At 34.2% G+C, this 24,912-nt stretch overlaps 3 protein-coding genes across 3 annotated transcripts; 1 reads left to right on the top strand and 2 right to left on the bottom strand.

Moving 5' to 3' along the window:
* Nucleotides 1-5,063: 5,063 nt before the first annotated feature.
* LOC133668302 (benzyl alcohol O-benzoyltransferase-like) lies at nucleotides 5,064-8,720 on the bottom strand. Its single transcript, XM_062088076.1, has 2 exons — nucleotides 8,224-8,720; nucleotides 5,064-6,114 (listed from the first exon to the last, which is right to left on the bottom strand). Exons 1-2 carry the CDS (start codon nucleotides 8,668-8,670, stop codon nucleotides 5,203-5,205), a joined length of 1,359 nt encoding a protein of 452 aa, XP_061944060.1. The 5' UTR covers nucleotides 8,671-8,720; the 3' UTR covers nucleotides 5,064-5,202.
* Nucleotides 8,721-12,983: 4,263 nt separating this feature from the next.
* LOC133668082 (protein transport protein SEC23 E-like) lies at nucleotides 12,984-21,158 on the top strand. Its single transcript, XM_062087827.1, has 12 exons — nucleotides 12,984-13,932; nucleotides 14,321-14,494; nucleotides 15,552-15,713; nucleotides 16,045-16,187; nucleotides 16,373-16,448; nucleotides 16,600-16,772; nucleotides 16,895-16,976; nucleotides 17,397-17,474; nucleotides 17,927-18,088; nucleotides 18,213-18,476; nucleotides 20,022-20,126; nucleotides 20,532-21,158. Exons 1-12 carry the CDS (start codon nucleotides 13,165-13,167, stop codon nucleotides 20,676-20,678), a joined length of 2,334 nt encoding a protein of 777 aa, XP_061943811.1. The 5' UTR covers nucleotides 12,984-13,164; the 3' UTR covers nucleotides 20,679-21,158.
* An 831-nt stretch (nucleotides 21,159-21,989) lies between these two features.
* On the bottom strand, nucleotides 21,990-24,029 carry LOC133668086 (monooxygenase 2-like). Its single transcript, XM_062087831.1, has 4 exons — nucleotides 23,717-24,029; nucleotides 23,514-23,579; nucleotides 22,860-23,257; nucleotides 21,990-22,754 (listed from the first exon to the last, which is right to left on the bottom strand). Exons 1-4 carry the CDS (start codon nucleotides 23,935-23,937, stop codon nucleotides 22,186-22,188), a joined length of 1,254 nt encoding a protein of 417 aa, XP_061943815.1. The 5' UTR covers nucleotides 23,938-24,029; the 3' UTR covers nucleotides 21,990-22,185.
* Nucleotides 24,030-24,912: the final 883 nt, after the last annotated feature.

Raw genomic sequence — 24,912 nt, 5'->3', positions numbered from 1 at the left:
CTTCATTTTCAGCTAAGCAAGGGGGCATTTTTTACAACAAAAAAAAGAACAAAAAAACCTAAACCTAACCCTAAAACATTTAATCTTCTTCTTCTTCAACAGAGTCGCCGCCCCCCACCCCGTTTCTGTTCATTCTTCTTCTTCAACCGTTCCTCCTCTCCTCCACACCATAGCCACCTGTTTGTTCCTTCTCATCTTCCCTTCCTCGGTCTTCTCCCTCACCAAGCAGCTCAGCCACCATTTTTCCTCTTCCAGTCGGACCCTCTTCATCCAACCCGAGCAGACCCAGCTCCTCCATCAACACCAACCCTCGGCCGCCGCACGCCAAAGGCTTCCCCTCTCTCGGCCGACCATCTTTCTCCCCAGTTGCGAGCCAAGACAAACCCATCTTCTTCGCCATCAGCAGCGACGTCTTCCCTTTCTCAGCTGTTCCCCATGCCCTTCCTCCCTCGCCGTTAGCAGCAGCAGACCCTATCTCCTCAGCCTCCGTGGACACCGGCCAACAGCAGTCCCTTTTCCCCCGGTGGTGGCAGCGACAGCAACATTCGGACCAGCCAAGCGAGCCGCCTTCTCCTCCAAAAACAAAGATCGGACGCTACCCCCTCTGCCTTCGATTTCTTTTTCTTCCAGCAGCGGCGGCGCCTCCCCGTGCAGCAGATTCCTCCTGCAGCAACCCCGCTGTCTTCTTCATCTCCTTCACCGCCGGTCGCCAATCTCGCCGAAGCAGAAGAGAAGAAGATGAACCCATAACAGCTGACCCGGAGCAGATCTAAAGGACCCGAGAAGAACAAATCTGAAATAAAAGAAACTAAAATCAACTGCCTGTGATTGTTGCGTTTCTTTGTTGTTTTGCAGGTCAAGGCGTCGCCGGCGTTGCAGAAGAGGAGCGGAGAAGAAACTTGGCCTGCTGTTTTCCCGGCGGCGCGTTGGAACACGCACCGCCAGCTGTTCCTGCCTCCAATTCCTATGCAGAAGGGTTCCCTTGCAATTTTTGGAGTTTTAAGGACCATTTTGTAAATTTGAAATTATTTGATGTAATTTTTATTTATTTTTGAATTTTATAACTTGTATTGTGGATGTAAAAAAAAAGCAAAAAAAAGAAAAAGAAAACAGAAAACAGAAGAAGAAAAAAATAATAAAAAAATGTGTGTTTGTGCTTGTTTTTTTGTATTATGTTATAAAAAATAAAAAAGGCAAGAAAGAAAACAAAAAACAAAAAATGCATGTTTGTATTTATTTCAGGGATCTTTTTACAGGGAGACGGCAAAAGAATAAAGAAGAATTTAATATTTTGATTGGATCACGGTGTACAAGTACAAACTTGCACGGAAGTTGTATTTCTAAAATCCGATGAAAAGACAAAATTTTTAAAACTTCTTTAACACATCACAGCCACGAAGCAGCTTACCTCAGGTAGGGTGCGTTAGGGGTGCTAATACCTTCCCTAACCACAATCAGTCCCTTACCCGCGAATCTCTGACAAGACCAGTCAACCTGGGTTTCCTAGTAACCCTCAATTAAATACTAGGTGGTGACTCCAAATAAAATCAATTCCAATAACAGAGAGAGCAAAAACCGCCATCGCCAGGACGGGGACGTCGCGCGCGGGTGTTTTCCGACGTGCGACAGTAGTCATATTGTCATACTCTTATGTTGTAACCTCCACCATTACTATTGTATATTTCCCTACACACACACACACACACACACATATATATATATATATAGAAGGTTGGCTAATCAATAGGTTAAGTCTTCTAATTATTCTCAACTTATATGAACCTATAGGAAGTTTTAGAATAGTTTTATAAGTAATTCTTTCATTATAAACATGCATAATAAATAATATTTATTATCTTATAACTTCATTTTTACATAAAATATACCTTGATTCATAATAAATTCTTTGAGAGATTTAAATTCTAAATCTAATTTGAGGATATTTCATCTTTCCAAATCAAGTTCTTAACCTAAAAAATTAAAGTTTCTTCATCATATTAAATTCTTCATAGTAAATTAGTAGAGATAAATATCATCAAATCATAGAAAATAAATAAAATAAAAATAATCCCCCCCACCCCCCGATAACAAAAGTCAAAAGTTACGATGATCAATCTTTGAAATTTATTTAAAGGTTTATACTGCTTCTTGAATTGACTCATGCTTACAAGTTGTGCATGGTCGAGCTTTTGCTTTGCTTCGGAGTTGGTGTTTGTTCACGCGGTTAGCTTTTAAAGCAAACCGCGTAAGCATCATGTTTCTAACATGCATAGTAATAAATGGCAACTCCCAACAGGAAGGTTACACTAATAGCACAATAACAAAAGTCAAAACTTACGATGTTCAATCTTTGAAATTTATTTAAAGGACGAAATTTGATTTTGCATCATTTCTTTTGTCTTTATACTGCTTCTTGAATTGACTCATGCTTACAAGCTGTGCATGGTCGAAAGCAAACCCCCCAAGTATCATGTTTGGTAACGAAAAAAAGCACTTAACTGTTTGTGTGGGACCCATGTATTTTGGGTTGAAACTGTTGGTTTCCACACAGCAGTTGAGAGCTGCTTCTCCCATCTGCCAGGTGAATTAAATTCATCTGAACACTATTTATATTCACATGAACAGTGCCATGATTCTAAAATGACAGTGTCTCCACTATTTATTGGACACGTCCGATCCAGTAAAAAAAATATTTGATATAAAATATTATTTATTTAATGATGTAATAATGGTAGTTAAATCTACAATATTTAAATTAAAAACCATCAATATTAATATATATATTTTTTAATTATTTTATAACCTCAATTTGAAAAGCATGTTTAACTAAACACATTAAACTACTTTTTATTCAACCTCAATTTCAACCACAGTTTTAATCAAATATATATAAATACCAAACCAACCTCAACCAAAAGTACTTTTTATAAAATAATTTTTTTAAAACCACAACCACAAAATTTACTGCAATACCAAACACACATAAATTCTACTACTTTCAGCAGGGACAACAAAGAGGAACTAGTTAACTAGGAAGATTAGGAGATATTTATTAAGTCGAGATTGGTATGGTGGTTGAACTGGAATCTGGTTGATTTGGTAGTTGAACTGGTTTGGGTAAGATAAAACACCAGCATGAGCAAAACCCTAGCAAAACCCGGTTGACCTGCTGGGTTGACCTGTAACCCAGGTGACCCGGAAAAACCTGGTAGAGACCCTTTTTTTTCAAAAGTTTTTTTTCTCCTAGCCAAAAACCCCTCTTTTTTTATATTTTTTAGTTGGTTATTCACCATTTTCAAAGTTAACTATATAAATACTAGAAGAATGTTTTATTTTTTTAATGTGAGATTTAAAGCTCTTTAATATATATACTCAATGTTCAAAAGAAAAAAGTTATATTTTTTTAATGTGAGATAAAAAAATCTTTTTGGTTTAAATATTTCACTTAAAAGGATAGCATAATATTTTTTTAATGTAGAATAAAAAATATTTTAAAATAATCTTTTAAATTGTATTATTTACAACATATATAACTTATATTTATATGAATTGTTTCTTAATTTTTTCATATAAAATATTAAAACTTTAAATATATATTTTTTTAATATTTCTAAGTTGATTCAAGTTGATTTAGATGAACCCGTGTAACCCGTGATCCAATTTCTTAATCGGGCAATCCCAAATCAGGACTACAAAGGGAAACAGGTGCCACAAATCATTATCTGCTCTCCTTCTCCCTCTCTGTCTGTGAGTTTGTGGTTGTTGAAACTAAAAGAAGTCCTAGTTTCTACTCATAGATGCAAAGACAGACAAGAAACAAAATAGAAGACAGTACAACATACAGTTAAATACCGTTTGGTATTATGGGTTTTTTTTTTCCAAACAGCAGAAACAAATCGTTTCTGGTATTTGCTTTGACCGCACATATTATTTCTTTTAAATTTTGGTTTTGTAAAAATTAAAATAACATAATTTTTATTTATAAAAAATTATTTTTCATTTATTTTATATAAAAAACCCCCATCTCAAAGTAATTTAATTAAATATATTTTTTAAAATATATATAAAAGTAACATACTCAGCAAATTTATTTGAGAAAAATAGTATAGAAGCAAAAAAAAAAAAGTATAGTAACAAAAGTTATGGCAATGGTACTGCTATAAATATTTCTTTTTTTTTATTTTTAATTTGAAAGCAACGGAAATATATTGTCGCAACCTTCTAAAATGTATGCTTGATATTGTAATAATTTATAGTTATAGTTTAAAAAATATAAATTAAGAAAATCATATATTACAAATGCATAGTATCTGAATTTTTCAATTGATAAAACAGGGATAAATTTCCATAAACCACAACGTATTTTCTCAAAAACATTAGTACTTAAATATTCAAAATGAGAAAAACATAATTTGTCAAATTTTTCTAATTGACAACTATTACAAAGATGTTCAGTCTCTTATAACGTGAACCAATCATTTATTTTTTAATAATTACATGATTGAAAATTAAAAATGTCCTAGACATTGATACTAAACTTTTTTTGCCAATAAAAACAAAATCAATACCAAAATATTATTGATTTTCAGTTAATATACCTTGCTTCCCTGTCATGTGATTTGATACATCAAATATCTAATGTCTAATTTGTATCTGCAATGTATTGTCTAAAAAAAGGTTTTTAAAATATAATAGTAAAAGTTATCACAGAGCATCAAACAGGAAGATAAATATCATTAAAGGTGGTTGTATAAAACTTTATTTGCTATTACTGAATAGCTCTGCCTTGTAAAAATTGAAACAAGATACTTTGTGGGCTTATTAAATGATTAAAGGCTTGCAATGCACAACTGAGTCGCAGTAAATGCTGTTATGTAATCAAAATATGTATGTGAAAAGAATGAATATATATATATATATATATTGGTTAGTGATTGTAAAATTTAAATTATTAAAATATTTCTATTATTTTATAACATATCCTCCTTCAAATGAAAGTTATTTAAATTTAAAACTTATTTAAAATTATGTTATCTTGTACTTAATATAAGCTGATATGTCCATGACCAATCAACAGAAGCATTTATTGAAATAAATGTATAAAAAGCTGAAGGAATTACCAGATAGATTCTCCACATGAACTCAAAGCAAATGAACACAATAAGAATGCATGAATATCATTTGAAAAAATAGTTATTTTCCCTACAAGGAAGATAACGGGGATTTAGCATTGCCCCCACCATTTGACTGCTCCTTAAACGTGCTATCCAGCTCCTTCACAAATCTTTCCATAGCCGGAGTCGGTAAGCAAAGGGTCACAAGAACACCATCTTCTCCTTTCTTAGTCCTATATGGTATCTGAAAGCTTGCCACATTACCCTTAGCAGGCCCGGCATACTTCGGCTTACCCCAACCTAAGTTCATCTCAGCAAACATTGCACGAGTCACATCCGACACTAGGTAAGACCGCACCATTGTGTACCAAGGTCTGCCTTTAATCACCAATAGATCAGCCGCTGATCGCATGTACTCTTCAGTCACATTGGCCTTGGCCTTCCTGACTAATTCCAGCGTAAAGCCTATAGAATTTCGTGAGATTTCTCCCGCTGTTGCCATTGCCACTGAGTATGCCATGCAGTTTCCATAATATCCTCTAGGTAACGGAGGGTTAAATCTATTGCGAGCATTGACAGTGCATAGTATCCGCATCTCTTCATTTGGGTTTGGTTGAAGTGCAATGGTTCGGCACCTCCACAAAAACGCGGTCAATACATCAAATGTGGAGCAATGGCGAAGGTGTAGTGGGGCAAAGCCACGAATAGCAGATATGTTAGCAGCTCCAAAAAAGAATGAACGATGGGTCTTCTTAGTAAGCGGAACGTTGTCAGTGGTGTCATCAACCAGTTGATCATACTCGTGGTGTAAGCAGGTTACCTGAGGTGGGTTCCTTGCATTTAAAACGTCCCTTTCCCAAACTGGTTGGATAGAGGGAGTCTGTGCTCCATGCACCATCTCACACATGGCTGACAAAAATTGGTTTATGCCAGTACCGTCACTCATGGTGTGGTTCAGACGGATGGCAAAGACAATTCCGCCGCACTTGAGACGCGTCACCTGTCGTTTTATACAGACAAACCATCTGTTAGTTTAATCAACTCCTCATGGAACTTGTTGATCTGTTTTAACTGCGATAACATGCAACCTCAAGCGCTGCATCCATGTAGTTAATCTATGTTCAACAATCGGTTCTGTCGGTACATTATGAATTTCTTCGCTATGATTAGAAAAGAATATCTGTAAACCTATATCAAATGCTATTAATTGCTTTTCATTATGCAAACGAAGATTAAAAAAAAAAAACTCCCTCTTCCAGACGCTCTATAGTCTGTCATTCAATTATATGCAGGCCTCCCCTTCCCCACACATTATTCTAGTGGAAATGTATAATTGATACCTGTGTCTTCCCTTTGGAAAAGACAAAAAGAAACAACAAGAAGAATAGAAACAAAAAGGTTACACAAGGACATTGTGTACGATGTCAACTTCACCGTGAATGAACTTGGCTATTATTTTTATATAATGGTGTGATTATTATTGCGGTAATTTTTATAATTAAAATTTTAAAAAAATACTTTTAGCTAGATTTTAAAAAAATTTGTTTGGTTAAAACATTTATGAGATAAATTTTTTTATATAAAACAAATGAAAAAAAAAACAATTCTCCTTGAATGAAAAACAAGTTAGTTTTGTCAAAGAATCAATTCAACCCAATAGCTTAAGTTATTAGTTGAGGTTCCAAGATATAATTTATATTATTCTCTAATATACCCTCTTAAGTGAAAGCTCTTTGAACTTGAAACTTGCCCACGTTACTTTGTGCTTAATTTTCATCAAATAAACGATGATGGTGAGATTCAAACTCGTGACTACTTGGTTATCAAAGTTCTAAGATCATGTTAAAAAATTAATTTAATTAAATAGCTTAAATTATTAAATTATTAGGTGAATTCATAATATATAATTTATATTATTTTCTAATAAGTTTTAGTTCTACAAAATCAAAATTTAAATCACAATTATATTTACGAAATCCATTGCACAAAACATAAGTTATTCAGCGGATCAAACAACTAACTAATTGAACAGTTTTTTTAATGGAAGGGTAAAAAACAAAAATTATTATAATATCAAATGATTTTTTCATTGGTGCTTGGGACTTCTACTTTACTAGAATAAGCTAAAAAAATTCAATCCATAATTGAATATATAGGTGTCAATCTGATTAATATAATAATGATTGGATAATAAATTTGATATATTTTCAATTTCTAATTAAACATGAATAAAAAAATAATGATATTTTCAAATAATTTAGAACCTTCAGATTTAAAACGTATTATCTACTGTCTACATACGCCAAATATAACATAAACAAGGAATTATTAATGGCTATTTCTTGTAAGGATTGATATAATATTGTCCTTTGAAATCAAAAGAAATTAAACAAGAGTATCTTAAATTTGCAAATCAAGAATCATCATGGAGGATACCATCCATCACTTGATACCCAACTCAATCAGATTTTATATAGGGTAAACAGTATATTATATCATGATAAAAAAATAAAAGAAAAAGAAAAAGACATCAGAGAATTGCTGGTGATTCACACTGTTATCTTCTTCTTCTTTTTTTAATTTCAATCATCATTTTTTTTTCTATTTGATTAGTAAAGATTGTGTTTTGTTATTTGTTTTGATATTGACTATTCGGGGTATCAGATTCCCGTTTGATGTCTAATTTGATAAAATTAAATATAATTTTATTTATTTAAAACAATTAAAGCTATTGGTACCACAAATATTAAATCCTTTTCTTGCAAACATCAAGGACTAAATTGAAGTTTTCAATATTCTACCAAGTAAGGATCGCTGGCATTGCTTGACAGACATTTTGGACTCTTCTTTGGGATGGGAATCATGGGATCATTCTCTCTTTCAAATCTTCTTCTTTTGCTGCTTGTTTTACTACTCGTACTGTTCTTCTACATCCATTTTAACTTGTCCATACTTGAGAAACACAGTTAAATTTGGCTGGCTGGTGTTGTTTCATGAGTTGAACTCTAATTTTGTGTAAGAAAAAAAAAAACAGAAGGATGATCCTGCTTTGTAAACTAAGATAGAATCGATATGATCCATAAGCAAGCAACATACACAGGAGACAAACCTGAATAAGCAGCAGAGGGCAGTTTATCATCCCGCTGGAGCCAGGCACGTCAAAGAGGAGCTCCTCCAAGCAAGGAATTGGAGGCCAGAGCGCATCACCAAACTGCTCAAGCGTAACATTGGCATCAGCCTCAATAAACAAAATACCCTCACCTGTACACTCCACCAAGAGCTTACGCTTAGGCCCTTCTCTAAGCCTACCAGCAAATGGATAGTAAAACACCAGTGTTTTAGCAAGTGCTTCCTTAATGACCTCAACAGGATCCCTCCTCTGCATTGAAGGATCGTAAGGGTAAAAAAGAATGAGTGGAATTTGGACTCTGAGACCATCTTGGTCATCTATGTCTGAAAGAGGTTTGAGTTCATGCGGGGTTGGCTCAGAAGGGGTGATCAGAACTGGTTCCCGTCTAGACACCTTGAACACTAGTGGGGTGGGTGGTGTTGCCATGGCAGAGAACCAGAGATGATTTTTTTTTTTTTTTTTTATTTTGGTTCATCTTGAACGCTGGCACCAATATTTATCAAGATTTAAGACGGCATCCGAACATTAAAATAAGGATTAAATAATTGCGACGGTGCTTTTTCTTAAAAATAGAAATCAATTTGTTTGGGCTGAGGACTAAACGAAGTGAAATAAGAGTCAAATTCAATGGGCGAGTGCTCGAACGGAGTGAAATGAAGAAGCACTCCATCTGGGTCATGGTCCAAAGGGAGTGAAATAAAAACCATACAGCAAAAACGAGTGTCCATTTCTTCATTCTGAAACTAAGACCATGTTAGATAAAAACACTGAAAAGGCAGAAGACAAGGCTTGAAATTTTGTTTGGGGCGTTTATGTCAAAAAAAAAAAAAACTTTAATAATCTAAAAAAATACAAAATACATTTTTCTTTAACAAATTTTTATCAAGTCAAATACAGCCTTATAGTTATCTAAAGGCATAGCCCAAACCCCACAGGGGCTCCTTAACATAAAAACAAGCTTGGTCAAAATAGGCTAAATAACCAAATGGCCCAACCTTCCTTTCAAAGTAAATGATATTAAAAGCTCAAATCCATAAACAAAGAAACAAGAAAGCCCTCATCTTATAAAATCAAACCAAAAATTATATCGGCACCTCTCTATTTTTCATTATACTTAAAACATATGCAGACTAAAAGAGGATTCGAAGTCTTATAGTTGTTCATATTATAAAAACACACAATAGTCTCTGCACATGCTTTGTATCTTTATACAATCTAAGAGCATAAATTTAGGCATTCAAAGATATGTAACATAACAGAAATAGAAAACTGATACTAGAATCATGGAATACACAAGATCTAGTAATAATGTTAATGATGACAGCTAGGCTTGAGTTGGTACTTCTGTTATTTCTTTAGTTTCCTTCCGCAAGAACAGGTTATCATCAGCTAGGTCGATCTTGTCTCATAGATATTATGTTCTTTGTCTAGAAAGCGGCATGGTGAGTAAATCAGTGATTTGGTCATTAGCGTGAACATGTCGAACATGAAGAAATGTTTTCTCAACCAAATCTCGCATAAAATGAATGTTTATCTGAATATGCTTTATTCTAGAATGTTGAACATGATTAAAGTTTAACCATGTTACCCCAAAATTATCACATTAAAGTGTAGATGAGTGTAGTAATGAAAACTTTATTTTGTAATGTAGAGATAGCGACCATATAAACTTAGCCGCAGCTGTTGCTAAAGCCTTGTATTTAGTTTTGATGGATGACCGTGCAATGCCACGTTGCTTTTTTGAGCTCCATGAGATGTGGTGTGTAACCAAAGAAGAGAATATAAGCTGAAGTTGATTTTCTGTCATTCAAGCTACCAGCCCAATCAGCATCCGAGAAGCATGTGAGTGCTGGGTTTAAAGTTTTTCTAATATAGATGCCATGAAAAATGGTGTTCTTTCAATAACGCAGTTGTTTTTAGTGGTTGTCCAGTGGATCTGTGTGGGACTATGCATAAATTGTGTGAGTTTATTGACTACAAAGCTGATATCCAGACAAGTTAAGGTTATGTATTACAATGCGTCAATCAATCGTCGATATTCTGTGAAATAAACTGATGAGGAACCATCTACCAACTTTAAAGGAATTGAGACAAAAAAGTGGAGTTGTGGCATCCTTAGCTCCATCCATACTTGTTTTAGCAAGTAAATCTTGGATATATTGATGCTGATTTAAAAACAAACCATTTGTAGTTGGATGACCTTAATACCAAGGAAAAAGTGTAAGGGCTCCAAATCCTTGATGGAGAATTTATGTCCATGCTGAGCAATAAAGCTTGCAAAAAATATTGGATTGTTTCCGGTGAGAATCAAATCATCTACATAAACTAGGTAATAGGCAATGATTAAACCATCAGAAAACACAAAAAAAGATGAGTTAGATTTAGCATTGATGAAACCAAATTCTAATAGTGCTAGTTTGATAGCGGAATACCAAGCATAAGGTGCTTGTTTTAGCCTATATATTGCCTTTGGAAGACAGCAAACATGATTTGGTTTTTCCATACTCTTGAAACCAGGTGGTTGCTTTATATAAACCTTTTTAGTGAAATGCCTATGAAGAAAGGCATTATTGACGTCTAATTACCGAAGAGACCAACCTTGTATAATGGCAATGGTTAAGACAATATGAATGGTTACTAGTTTTTTTACAATAGTACTGAATGTCTCTTTGCAATCCAATCCTAGTCTCTGATTGAACCATTTGGTCATTAGTTCGCCTTGAATCGATCAACAGAACCATCATTGTGTCTTTTAATCCAGAACACCTATTTACAACCAACAATATTATAATTAGACGAAGGTGAAATTAGGTGTCATGTATTGTGATATATTAACGAAGTCAATTCAGAGGACATGACAGTGCACCATTTAGAATTAATGAGTGCTTCAAAGACACTCATAGGTTCCAAAAAGGGTAGAAGAAGTTGTTTAGTGACTACAAAATATTACAATTAGGTAGAGGTGAAATTAGGTATCATGTATTGTTATACATTAACACATTAACATAGTTAATTTAGAGAATATGACAACGTGCTAGTTGGAATCAGTGAGTGTCTTATAAACACTCGTAGGTTTCAAGGAGGGTAGAAAAGAGTGTTTAATGACTACAAAAGATATTTTTGTCTGAATATTCTCATGAAACTAAGTAATAGTTTATTTTTGCGTCATAATTTTTTAATTATTTTTTATACGAAAAAATATTAAATTAATATTTTTAAGTGTTTTTTAGATAATTTTAATATATTAATATAAAAAATAAAAATACTATTTTATTATATTTTTAATTAAAAAATACTTTTAAAAATTATTATACATTACAATATTAAACGCACATAAACTCTCGAAAAAATAGTACATTGGTGTGAGCTGAGCCACACAGCTTAACAGCAAATTCATTTGATAAATCAGTGCACATTTTAGAGATATATTATTAATATCATTTAGAAAAAAATAGTTTTAGTTGACCTCTACACCTAAAGTTATTAAACTTCGGTCTCCAAATACTGGAGTTATGAATCGAGCAAATTCACCTTAATAAATTAAATTAATGTTATTTCATGATTTTTTAAGAAAAAAATTAAAATAATATTATTTTAAAATAATAATTATTTTTATATAAAATTGAGTTGCACGGCTTCAAATAAATCAAATTCTCGAGTCAAGTCTTGGTTTGATTAGATATTGAATCAACCTGACTAACTAGATGACTAGATGAAGTTTTAACATTGGTTACACCCATATTTTTTAAACTCAAGAACTAGATGTTGATTGATTATGGAGGTGATTATTTTTGTTTCTATTCAGTTTTTACCTAAAAAATAACAAAATTAAATTTTTTATGAAAAACTGAACCAAAACTGGTTCAAACAGACCGATTTTGATTTGATTGTTTTAGAACAAAAACCAAAATTCAACCGATTGATTTCGATTTAGTTTGATTTTGATTTGATTATTTTATATTAAAAACCAAAAACTATATTTTTTTGGAGTTTTTTGTTTTGTAATTTGTAATGAGTTTGGTTTCAGTTTGGCTTGGATTTTTTCCAGTTTTGCTCGGTTATTAATTTCGGTTCGGTTTTTTAATTTTAGGCTTATGAAACCGAAACCAAACCAAATCAGTCAGTTTTTTAAATATTCTAATTAGTTTAATTGAGTTTTTTTTATGATTTAGTTTTATCAATTATTTTTTTCAGTTTTTTATTTATCCCTAATTGGTCATATATTTTATTAAAATTTTATCATTAAAAGTATCATTTTTTATTTGACCCTTTGAATTCCACATTTGAAGTGTGATCGGATTTGAATCAAGTTTTAAATTCAATTTTTTTAAAAAAGAATTCAATTAGCTTGGTTACAAACAAAAATTTACCTATAACTTAATTAAAAACTAACTATCAACCATTTAACTTTTATTATTATTATTTTTTAAAATAAAATTATTTTAATTTTTTTTAAATCTTAGATCACCGTCTACTCGTATCTTATTTTAAATTAGTTTAAAATTTAATATAATTTATATGTTTTTAATTATTTTGATATGTTAATATAAATTTTTTTTTAAAAAAAAATTATTAAAATATATTTTAATATAAAAAATTATTTAAAAAACAATCTTTATTTAATTAAAAAAAAATAGTTTCACCAAACAATAATTTGTATTTTCTTGAATTATGAAGTAATAAATAATAATATATCCCGTCCAATCTACTTACTCCTATTGCTGTAAAATTAAATATAAATTTCCTCCAAAAATAACACGTAAAACAAACAAGCCTCCCTCTCTCTCCAAAAACCTCCCTCTCCTCCACCTACGTTACCTCCCTCGTCTACCCGGTGACGCCCTCCACCTCCTCCGCCGGGGTCGCCACCCAAAATCATCCAAAACCCCATAATTTCAATCACTTCAAATCGAATCCACCATGTCAGAAATCCCAAACGCAGATCCAGAAGGCATTGATTCAGTTCGTATGGCATGGAACAACTGGCCCAGAACCAAAGTCGAAGCTTCCAAATGCGTCATCCCTTTAGCCGCATCAATCTCCCCTATTCGTTCTAACCCAGAAATCCCAACTCTCCCTTACCTTCCTCTCCGTTGCAAAACCTGCACATCCATCATGAATTGCTTCTCGCGCGTTGATTTCACCGCCAAGATCTGGATCTGCCCTTTCTGCTTCCAACGCAACCATTTTCCTCCACACTATTCCATGATCTCGGAGACCAATCTCCCTGCTGAGTTGTACAGCCAGTATACGACAATAGAGTATACTATTGGTGACAAGAATCATAATCCAGTTGGGGAATTTGATGTTAAGTCGGCGTTTGTGTTTGTTTTGGATACTTGTATGATCGAGGAGGAGTTTGAGTATGTCAAATCGGAGGTTAAGAGGGCAATTGGGTTGTTGCCGGAGAATGCAATGGTGGGCTTTGTGACTTTTGGGACACAAGTGCAAGTTCATGAATTGGGGTTTAGTGATATGTCCAAAGTTTATGTTTTTAGAGGGACTAAAGAGATTAGTAAAGATCAGATTATGGAGCAGTTAGGTATTGGTGGTGCTGGCAGGAGGAATGTTCCTGGTGGTGCTGTTGGTGTTGGTGGGTATCAGCAGCAGAGGGGGATGCCAATGCAGAATTCGGGTGTGAGCCGGTTTTTGTTGCCAGCTTCTGACTGTGAATTTACGCTCAATTCGGTACGTTATTATAGTGTGTTTTGATTTGTAGGTAGTGTTCGTCATGTGATAAGTGTTTTTTGTTTGAAAATGTATGGAAATATATATTTTTTTATTTTTAAAAATTTATTTTTGATGTGTTAAAACGATTTATAAACAAAAATAAAATAAAATTAATTTGAAGCAATTTTTTTGTTCTTCATATTTTTTGAAAAGCACGGCCAGCGGTCCCGTATTAGGTTGTTTGTTGTTTTAGGAAAATAAAATTGGGAATTTTATTTCTTGTTTATTGAGGAAAATTGTGATCTTTTGTTGTTTCTGTTTGGTTTCGATTTGAGATGTAGATTGTGTGTTGTTGATTGAGGAATTTTGTTGTTGTTGTTGTTGTTGTTGTTGTTGTTGTCTTTAGCTCTTGGATGAGTTGCAAACAGATCAGTGGCCGGTGGCACCAGGAAATCGGCCTTCAAGATGTACTGGAGTGGCATTGAGTGTTGCTGCTGGATTGCTGGGAGCTTGTTTGCCTGGGACCGGAGCTAGAATTGTAGCTTTAGTTGGTGGTCCTTGCACCGAAGGGCCAGGAGCGGTAATGCCAACTTTTGTGTGTTGTCTTTTGATTTTTCCTTTTCTTTGTTATTTAATTGAGATTGATTTAGGTTGTTGGTTAGGTAATTTTGTATTGATGATAACTCTCCACCTGCAATGTTGTGTTATTTTCATCGAGTTGATTCCTTTCCATGTATTCTTAAATACCATCAATGTATGCTAATCGAAAATCAATGTGCACCATTCATTGCCTAATTGCTTCACATTGTTTGCTGGTGATATGGTTTTACATTGAGATAAGGCTTCATTTTTCGTGAGGGAAAAGGAGCCCTTTATTAACATCAAAACTACTGTGCACTGTCTTAGAAGATTACATTTTATTTGTTCCTTGATTCACTCAACATTGGATCAAAAGTCAAGCTAAGATATATTTATAATGATGATTTTCATGGCATAGAGCATGGTTTAATTGTAAACTTATTAGCTCTATCTTTCCCTCCCTCCATCTCCATCCACCTTTCCTCAGTGTTCATGACTATTGATAGGATCACACTTTACTGCCTAAAGTTAAAACCTCTTATGGATGCTGTTTGGACCAGCATTTAGTGGTTTGTGTGCTTATATAGTGTTTATTAGCATTGTGGTAGTGTTTCCTTCTGAAAGTGCTTTTCACTTAGAAATGTATTAAAATAATGTTTTTTTCTTTTTTGTAAAAAAAAAGTATTTTTGACATCAGCACATCAAAATGATCCAAAAATACATGAAAAAAATTTAACTTGAAGCAAAAAAAATTTCAAATTTTTTGAAAAGCACGGCCACACTGCAATACCAAACGAGGCCTAAATATACCGCATATTGATTAGCAAACCATGTTTCCTAACATTAAAATATATAGATCAGATGCCATTCCAGGTTCCTTAGCCCTCTATTTGGGATCATTACATTTCTTTGCTGTGTTATTAGCAATCTCTGGTGCTAGATTAGAACAAGAAAAACATATAGTCAAAAAGTGGTTTTTCAGAATGAAAAATTTGCTAGTTTCTGTTTCTTCATTCCTTGGTGATTATGAAGATGCTGATCATTTTGAAGTGTTGCAGATTATATCAAAAGATCTGTCTGATCCTGTACGTTCCCACAAGGATCTTGATAAGGATGCAGCACCGTATTTTAAGAAAGCAGTCAAATTTTATGATAGTCTTGCAAAGCAGCTTGTCAGCCAGGGTCATGTTTTGGACCTTTTTGCCTCTGCTCTAGATCAGGTATTTCTTGTTCTGTCTTTAAAACCTTATAAGCACATCTACATTCCTTGTATCGTTAAATTTAAAGTTGGCCTACTAACATACAGTGGTATACCTGCTGGAAGAGAATGCTTCTTAGGGCAGTTGATAAGATACAAAGTTTGTTTTTTCCCGTGGACATTCCAGTCGTTTCCAAATGAAATCCATCTCTGCTTACATTAAGTACAAAGCAAACCTTTATTAGATGGGACCAATAAGAATCGAAGCATGCTCTTTTATTTTATTCATTTTAAAAACACATCTATTGCAGTGTTTTGCTTATCATTTGACCTGTGATTGCTGTATGTTTTAGGTTGGGGTTGCAGAAATGAAAGTTGCAGTAGAAAGAACTGGTGGTCTTGTTGTTCTCTCAGAAAGTTTCGGACATTCTGTATTTAAGGACTCCTTTAAGCGTGTATTTGATTCAGGAGAAAAGTCTCTTGGCCTCTGTTTCAAGTGAGTCGTCATTGCAAAACAAAAGCAATTTTCACGGTTATGGAATTGATGTTGGATCATGGTCCGAGCAAATAGATGCATACTATGCATAATTTTCTTCTCCTTTGTCTTGAAACTTCTTCTATACCCTTTCATTTCATGGACTATAGGTTGGCTGTGATATGATTTCTCTTCTTTCTTTGCAGTGGAACACTCGAGATTAACTGTTCAAAGGACATCAAAATTCAGGGGATTATTGGACCTTGCACCTCTTTGGAGAAGGTTGAACCATCTACAGCCTTCAAATTTCCTTTTTGTTTGCTTCATTTATTTTGGATTTGGCTTATTTTTAGGGAATAAAATGTGATTCTGCTCTCTTCTCTCCATCAATTAAAGCTAGATTGGATTTGGTACTAATTATAGAGCCTTGCAGAAAGGACCTAGTGTTGCTGATACAGTCATTGGTGAGGGGAATACAACAGCTTGGAAGATGTGTGGCCTTGACAAGAGTAGTTGTTTTACTGTCTTCTTTGATATTTCATCAAGTGAAAAATCAAATGCTCCTGGAAGTGCAAATCCACAGCTATACTTACAGTTTCTTACAAGGTATTATGTTTGATGAGTATACTGTCTTAATTCCTTTTTATTCTTTATGCTACACCCGCTTCCTTTTTCGACAGCATCCATTCAGTAATCACATACTGATGGACATTATTGTTTTGATGCAGTTATCAAAATCCTGAGGGTTTGACATTGCTTCGGGTTACAACTGTCACTAGAAGATGGGTAGATAGTGCTGTTAACTCAGAGGTTGGTTATGTCCAATATATATGGCATATTAGTTGTGTAAGGTGTTTTCTCGGTTCAAAATGAAAACAGTACCCTTGTGTTGTCATGCTTAGGATATGTGTTCTGTCAGTTCTGTTCATTTGTCAGACATCCCCAAAGACTCTTGTTAAGGCAGGAGCAACCTTTAATTATGTAGTCCTTCTAGTTAAGTATTTGTAAAATGTTTCCCAGGATCAATAACCTGTATCTTTAGATGTATGTTGTCTGGTCTCTCATATGCTTCGTTTCTGCTGTTAAATTAAGATTAAGCTTCCTTCTCCCTGTCCATTCTCATTATGAATTGCTAGTCTTGCGCTATTTGTCTAGTGTATTTCTAAGCATTTGTTGAAACTGTAACTGATGAATTAGTGTTGATATGGAGGAACTTTTTCACTTTTGCAGGAATTAGTACAAGGTTTTGACCAAGAGACCGCAGCTGTGGTAATGGCGAGATTCACATCCCTGAAAATGGAGTCAGAGGTGCTTACTGTTTTTTTTTTTTTTTTTTAAATCCTTTTGAAGTATCTCATTTGCTGCATGTGTTGTTCTTGTCAAAACTTCGCTTTTTCTTAAAAATAAATATCTGATTGGCAATTGTAATGTTGTTCATGTGTTTTATCAGTTTGTTACTATTTCATGTTTGACTGAAATAATTACCTGTTGTTTAAATAAGGAAGAAACTTATTTTGTGTTTAAATTTTTTTCCAAATATTGCCATTGTTACAAAATTTATGTGCTCTTGTTTCAGTTGATGTTTATCTTGGAATGCCATCTTCTTATGATCTTTCTTTTACAGTTTCCTTGGTGATAATTGTGTCACCCTTTATAGAAGTGACATTTATTTGTTCATTCCATTGAAACTCAAGCATTGATTTAATTGTTTGCATGTAGCTTCTGTATATTTTCCTGATTCTCTCGGATTTCTCTCACAGGAAGGATTTGATGCCACTAGGTGGCTGGACCGAAATCTCATCCGCTTCTGTTCCAAATTTGGTGAATACCGGAAGGATGATCCGTCATCTTTTACATTGAACTCGTTTTTCTCTTTCTTCCCTCAGTTTATGTTTAATCTACGAAGATCACAATTTGTACAGGTAACTAATTGATATTGAAGGTCATCTGCTATTCCCACTTTCTTTTTTGTTTTACACTAAATTGAAGTGATTTAACATGTGCATGTTAAGTGTTATTATATGTTCCCCTATTTGGCTGCATCAGGTTTTCAATAACAGCCCAGATGAGACAGCTTATTTCCGCATGTTGTTGAACCGTGAAAACATTACCAATGCTGCTGTCATGATTCAACCATCGCTAATATCATATTCATTTAACTCACTGCCTCAACCTGCATTGTTGGATGTCGCTTCTATTGGAGCTGATCGTATTCTCTTACTGGATTCATACTTTAGTGTTGTCGTATTTCATGGAATGACAATAGCTCAATGGCGTAACTTGGGTTACCAGAATCAGCCAGAGCACCAGGTATGGGCTTTTGCTTTGTGGCACTTTCATGGGGATCTAAATTTGAGATGGATTTAGAACCCGAAGTTTATTTTATTCTACAATGGCTTGCAAGCCACATGTCAGACATTTGGATTACCTCTTTGCACCTGTGGGATTTTGATTCCTTAGGAGCAACACACCAGTAATGCTTATGTGAGCTTCGTTGCTTGAGGATCTTCCAATGATAATTTTTTCTGGCAATTTTTGACAGGACTCTACCTCCCATTTTAGAAAGGATGTCATAAAAATAATGCCAACTAAATGTATAGAAGATGCTAAGATATGAATCCCTCCATAGCTTTACTTTTTGATACAAGTGTAGATCTGCAAATTACTGTTATTTGGCATCATGCTTATCATGTGCAAAACTAGGATGAGTGCATGGGTGATGGAATGCATGGACTTAATCATGTTTAATTTTTCCTTTATGATTAGTTTACTTAAAAAAATTACTTTGTATTTAATTGGATTATTCAAGTTCAATATTGCTAGAATTTTACTAGTGGACCTTCTGTCTAATTGGTGTCTCTTAGTAAGGAGGTCCTGTAACTGTTGAATTAAAAAAAAAATCATTAGAAATTTGATAACCATTTTGTTTACAGTAAAGTTGTGTCTGGTATGAGGTTAAAAAATTGGAGTGGAAATTTTAAGTAAGATTTAAGGATGAAAGTGTTATGGGTGTAAAATCTTCTAAAGGGGTGATGTGTTATGTGTTTGGTTTACGTTTAAAAGATAATGAGTAATAGGGGCTCCCATTACAAGTTAAACCACTTCTTGAATTAAACCTTATTGTAAAAATAAAAATTATAAAGATGGATCCCATATGCAAGGTATAAGATAAATAGAGAAAAATTAGATGATAAATTAAAAATGAGAGGGAAAGCACAAAAAAAAAAAAATTCCCCCTTGATGAATTTTTTACTCCCTACCCTTCGAGGGTAACATTTAACCACACTTTTGGGGTTGAATGTTACCCTCAACTTTTCCTACTCGGGAATTTTGTACTACATAGGGGGAAAGGGGTTGATCCTGTCATACCAAAAATAACTGAAGGTGTAAGAGGCATCAAGTAGGGCTAGATGAGGCATGATAACAAAGTTTGCAAGTGCAATTTTGGGGAATTTATTGGCAATTCTAGGGAAACAACTGGAAAACTTAGCTTTTGTTTTGCACAGTGAAGTCACTCCTGCAAACTTGCACTCATGCAGGAGCACGCGTGTGCGTGCACACACACATGCATGTGTATAAGGCTTCAACTACCCATCGTGTCCTTATCATATAGTTGTCATCAACTCCCTGTGGAGTTTTTGTACAGAAAACTGTCCTACAATGCTCTTGTAATTATTTATGCCCCTAGGTTTCTAGCAGAATTACTGAGTACAAAAATCTAGTCTCAAGTATTCTTTCCCTAACCAGTGCCCCAAAGCCAGCTCCATGGAAGGTGCTGTGCAGTATTGTGAGTGTCTTATGTTCGTCTTTTTGTTAATTTTGCTTTTTAAATGTAATGCTTTCTCCCTCATGCAGGTGTTTGCACAGCTATTGCAAGCACCCAAAGACGATGCCCAAGCGATCATTCATGAACGTTTTCCTGTTCCTAGATTGGTGGTGTGTGATCAGCATGGATCCCAGGTTAGTTTTATCTCACACTTCCTCCACTTCTTCTTCAAAAATTAAACCCTTGCGGCCTTGCCCACAAACAATAAAATACCTTGATATGCAGTGTATTAAATTCATAAGAGACTAAGGATCTATACATAACTGACTTCTACATACATAGCTGGGCAGCATGATTGGTGTCTTACCTATGCTATGCTGATGAAATTAGTTGGATAATGATCCCTTGTTCCAATTGTTTAATTAATAGCTGTCAGTTTAGAGCAATTTCTATAATTGGGGACCCAAAAAGATCCTTTTTCAAAAAAAAAAAAAAATTGTTAATTCCACATTGGGCTTCCACAGTTGCACTGGTGAACTGGAAGGTTAACTATTTTATAGAAACTTGCTCGATCTCATTATCTCATGTCACCTTATCAGGCAAGGTTCTTGTTGGCAAAGTTGAACCCATCAGCTACATACAATAATGCCAATGAGATGGCTGCTGGGTCAGATATAATATTCACGGATGATGTGAGCCTTCAAGTTTTCTTCGAGCATCTTCAGAGGTTAGCTGTGCAGTCTTGACTGTAGACTTAAACTATAGGTTTTGAGTGTGGAGAAGTTCCCTTGAGTGTGAGATCTGTATCCCTTTGAGAAGCTCTATCCCTTCTTTCCCTTTCTTTCCATTGTTTTAAGTGCAGAGGATGGAACCCCACGTTCAAAAATAATGAAAGCTTACATTCTTTGGGGGTGTCGGGGAGGTATTTGCTCCCTTTAAACATTAAGGAACATGGAGTTCGTTGAGTAGTTCTAGGGAAAGAAAAGGATACTGGAGTGAGAGTTGGAGGGATCCCTTTATCAATATCGGGAAGATGAAAAACATATTTTGACAGATTTTTTTTCTTGTTTCTTCTTTTCTTTTGTATTCACTCAGGTCAAATATGTCTTGTATTGAGATTTGAAGTTATATACTGAAATGGGATTGATGCTCCTAGGTTGAAAAAGTTAAGGGACTGGATATTTCTTTTTTGTTTTGCTCTAAAGATTTAGTACACAATTTATGTACTCTCCCTCCCTCGCTGTTCTATTTATCTTTCGTAGCTATACAGTTATTATGCCATGATGCTAGGTTTCTTCCTTTCAGCTACTTGACCTTCGAAAATTGGGTTATGATGTTACTGCTCAACATTTTCAGTGCTTGAATTTTAAAAAAGTAATGAAACTGTTGTGTTCATTAATTGATCTGAAATTTTATGGACTTGTAAATAAGTGAGTACTTGTAATGGAAAACTGAATCATCATAATGCATTCTAACAGTGTGATTCAAAATCCAAAAAACCAGAGGGCCTGATGAATTTTTTTTTTTTTTATGGGTTAACATGATGATTTGATCAGAACTAGATTTTATTTTATGAAAATAATATTTTGGGTTTTTTTTTCCTATAAAAAATCATAGCTTGGGTGACTAAAATCTCAAATCTTGGATCGAGTTGATTTTATAGTGGGTCTTATATCCATGAATATAACAAGCTTCTTCCAAGAAAGAAGATTCAATCCTAGTGGTTCCAATTTTCTCAAGATATGTGAAAATGAGAAATTGTTCCTTCTTTCTTTGTGTAATTCAAGAGCCTTTGGATCTCCAGTTCAAAGAGAAGATCAATAACATGGGATACAAGAAGATTTAACAAGCTTCCTTGAGCAAAATAAGTTTCAATCTTGGTAATTTCAGTATTTTCGAGAGATTATGAAATAGGAAATTGCCATCTGATTTTATTTTCGAGAGATTATGAAATAGGAAATTGATCGAGTCAATAAAATATAGGCACCAAACTGAAATTTGCACTAACTCGAGTTAGAGTATGATCAAGCCTACAAAGTACAAACACTGCATAACAGTACCAAAAGAAACGGTTTTGAGTGAATTTTTATTTTTTCATAACATAAATTATAAATTACAGAGCATAGAAAGACATGTTTTTTTTTTTTCATCTCGAGACAGTAACCAAATAATATAAAAAAGACTCGTTAACTAGTAATTGAGAGCCATCGTCTGAAACCACTCATCTGCAGAATCTATATGCCAAAATTGAATCTAGTCCTTCTTACTTGAGTGATCCATATCACCGAAGGACATAGCAGGAAGTTTGCCACAATCTTTATGCACAAGTCCAGAAATCCTGCCAAAAAGATACTTGTAAAATATTCCATCCCTTAAGAATTTCATCCACCATTTATCTCCACCGAGCTGCACCCATCCTGCTAAATATGATCCTGTGACAAGAAAAGCAGCACGCCACCTCCTTTCCTTCACATAATCATCTATGGCTTTAGCCATGTCTCCTGGAACAATCAGCCCTCCATTGTTTATAAATGAATTGCCAATGTGTCTGCCCAATACCACGGCATCTTCTAGTGATGAACCACCGCCTTGTCCTAGGTCAGGAGTCATGGGGTGCATAGCATCACCAGCTACTGTAACATTTCCTTTGCTTAGCTTTCCAAATATGATGCCCCATGGCTGCCTAAACATCAACGGTGCCCATGTTAATGTTGAAAGATCAGCATGGCGGACCACGTCTAGGTATGTTGAAGGAAACTTTTCTGCATGTTTCTCAAGTACATCTTTCTGTATTTGTTCGGGCTCTCCTGCCATCTTATCTCCTGAATTGAAAATTAGTTCAGAATAAATGTTCCCCGCAATGATCTGACATGAACGATCATTTGTGTCCAGCTAAAACGAGAAAGAAGGAAGGGTTTAGTGCTAACCGTTGTAGGTTAAAAACCAGTAAAGTTCTCTGTCATTAAGAGGAACAAAACCAGCTCTTTTGCCCACATCCACGAACTGATGAACTTCTTGCTTAAACCCATGGCCTTGAGGAAAAACTGCTAAACCTCGCACAGCTGACCGCCCTGAATGGACAGGTTCTGCCAGTCCTAGCCAACGTGCCACCACCGAGTTCACCCCATCACAGCCTATCAGAACCTTAGATTTGATTGTAGTTCCATCTTCCAAATGTATAACAACAATGGAAGCACCGCCTTGCTCTTCATTTTCAATGACAGCTAGCTTGGAAGAGAATTGAATTGAGTCAACCGGCAATTCCTCTGCCAGTGCCTCTAACAGTGCTTTGCGGTGAAGTGTCCTAATTCCTTGACCATCGCCCCTATTTCACACAAGACAAGGCATTAATTCACACCCAGAACTACGTCATAGGAAGCGAATGTTGATGAGAGTGAAGTTTTGTCGGCATACACATGAAGGAATCCGGTCTGTCCATTATACATCAGTATTACTATAATATTGAACCGACAAAAAAATTCTTTTATGATTCGTATAGCCATTCATAGTACAGATCCTTGCATGAAATTGTACTAAAAAATTAATCAAGAAATTATTTTATTAAGGTTAAAAAAGTTTACCCAGTATTGGCCACTCGGAAGAGGACTTGTTGAACATCTCCAGCACTAACATTGGTTACATATCCCCTAAATCATACAAGAGGAAAAGAAAAGTGCACAGGAAACTAATCAATCACCCAGAAGATATATAATATTCAAATTCAAGAAACGATGGACAGACATGATCAAAAGAATAGAATTAGTGTAGAGGAACAACTTATTACATCGATGTAACAGCATAAATGGGGGTGAGCTTGTGAGAAACACCAAGAGCATCAAGAGCAGGCCAAGCATTTGGAAATAGAGTCAAGGCTGCACCTGTGGCTCTTAGCCCTTCTGATCTCTCTAACACCAGGGCTCGAACCCCTACTCTTTTCAAAGCCACTGCTGTTGCCAACCCTGCAATTCCTGCTCCGACTATCACCACATCCTCCATCATTTCCATCTCTCTCTCCCTCTGCGTGTACGAGTGCTTCCTTCTACAGGGTGCGTCGTCTTTTTCTTATTATAACCCCATGTGCTTGGACTCCAAGTCTGACCATGACCCACTTGTATACATAGTATCTTAATGTTTTTCTTCATGGTTATCGAGCCAATTTGCGAGTTAATAAAACTAAATCTCTTTTTTTGAACTATTTAAATAAATAAATAAAAAACTAGAGGAGGCTCTTTGGTCATTTAACGTATATTTTAAGAGAATTTTTTAAAAAAATTAATTTTTTTATTTAAAATTAATTTTTTAATGTTTTCAATGGATTTGATATATTAATGTGAAAAATAATTTTTTAAAAAATAAAAAAAATATTATTTTGATATATTTCAGAGTAAAAAAAATACTTTAAAAAACAAGTAATATCACACTCTCAAACATCCTTTTAAAGAGCTGCAGTGACATTGTACTGTTTTAGGGTTTTTATTTTGTTTTTGTTTTTTGAAAAAATTTTAAAATTTTTAATTTTTTTCTTTGCTTCAAATTTTTTTTTTGTGTTTTTAATTCATTTTCATGTGTAGATATTAAAAATAATTTTTTCAAAATAAAAAAATATTATTTTAATACATTTACTAGTAAACAATACTTTTAAAAATAACCACAGCCACCTTAAAATGTGGTTTGTTATAGTTGAGATTATATTTTGTTCTTATTATAGCTTTTGAAAGTGTTTAATTAATTAATATATATTAGGTATTTTACTTAAAAATCTTTCTTGAAATTTTAGTTAAGAAAAATATAATTTATAATTATTTTTAAACTAATTTTTTTAAACACTACTGCAAAAACTACTAAGATACTGTATACACATTTGTATAACACAATCTTTAGGATCAAGATAACATTATAATATTGTATTTGTGTTTTAAAAGTATTTTTAAAAAAAAATAATTTTTTTAATTTTTATTTATTTTAAATTAATATTAATTT

The sequence above is a fragment of the Populus nigra genome, chromosome 11, assembly GCF_951802175.1.
Source record: "Populus nigra chromosome 11, ddPopNigr1.1, whole genome shotgun sequence".
In the NCBI taxonomy this organism is placed as follows: domain Eukaryota; kingdom Viridiplantae; phylum Streptophyta; class Magnoliopsida; order Malpighiales; family Salicaceae; genus Populus; species Populus nigra.
The sequence above is the reverse complement of the archived record's forward strand: the minus strand, read 5'-3'. Positions and strand labels throughout refer to the sequence as shown.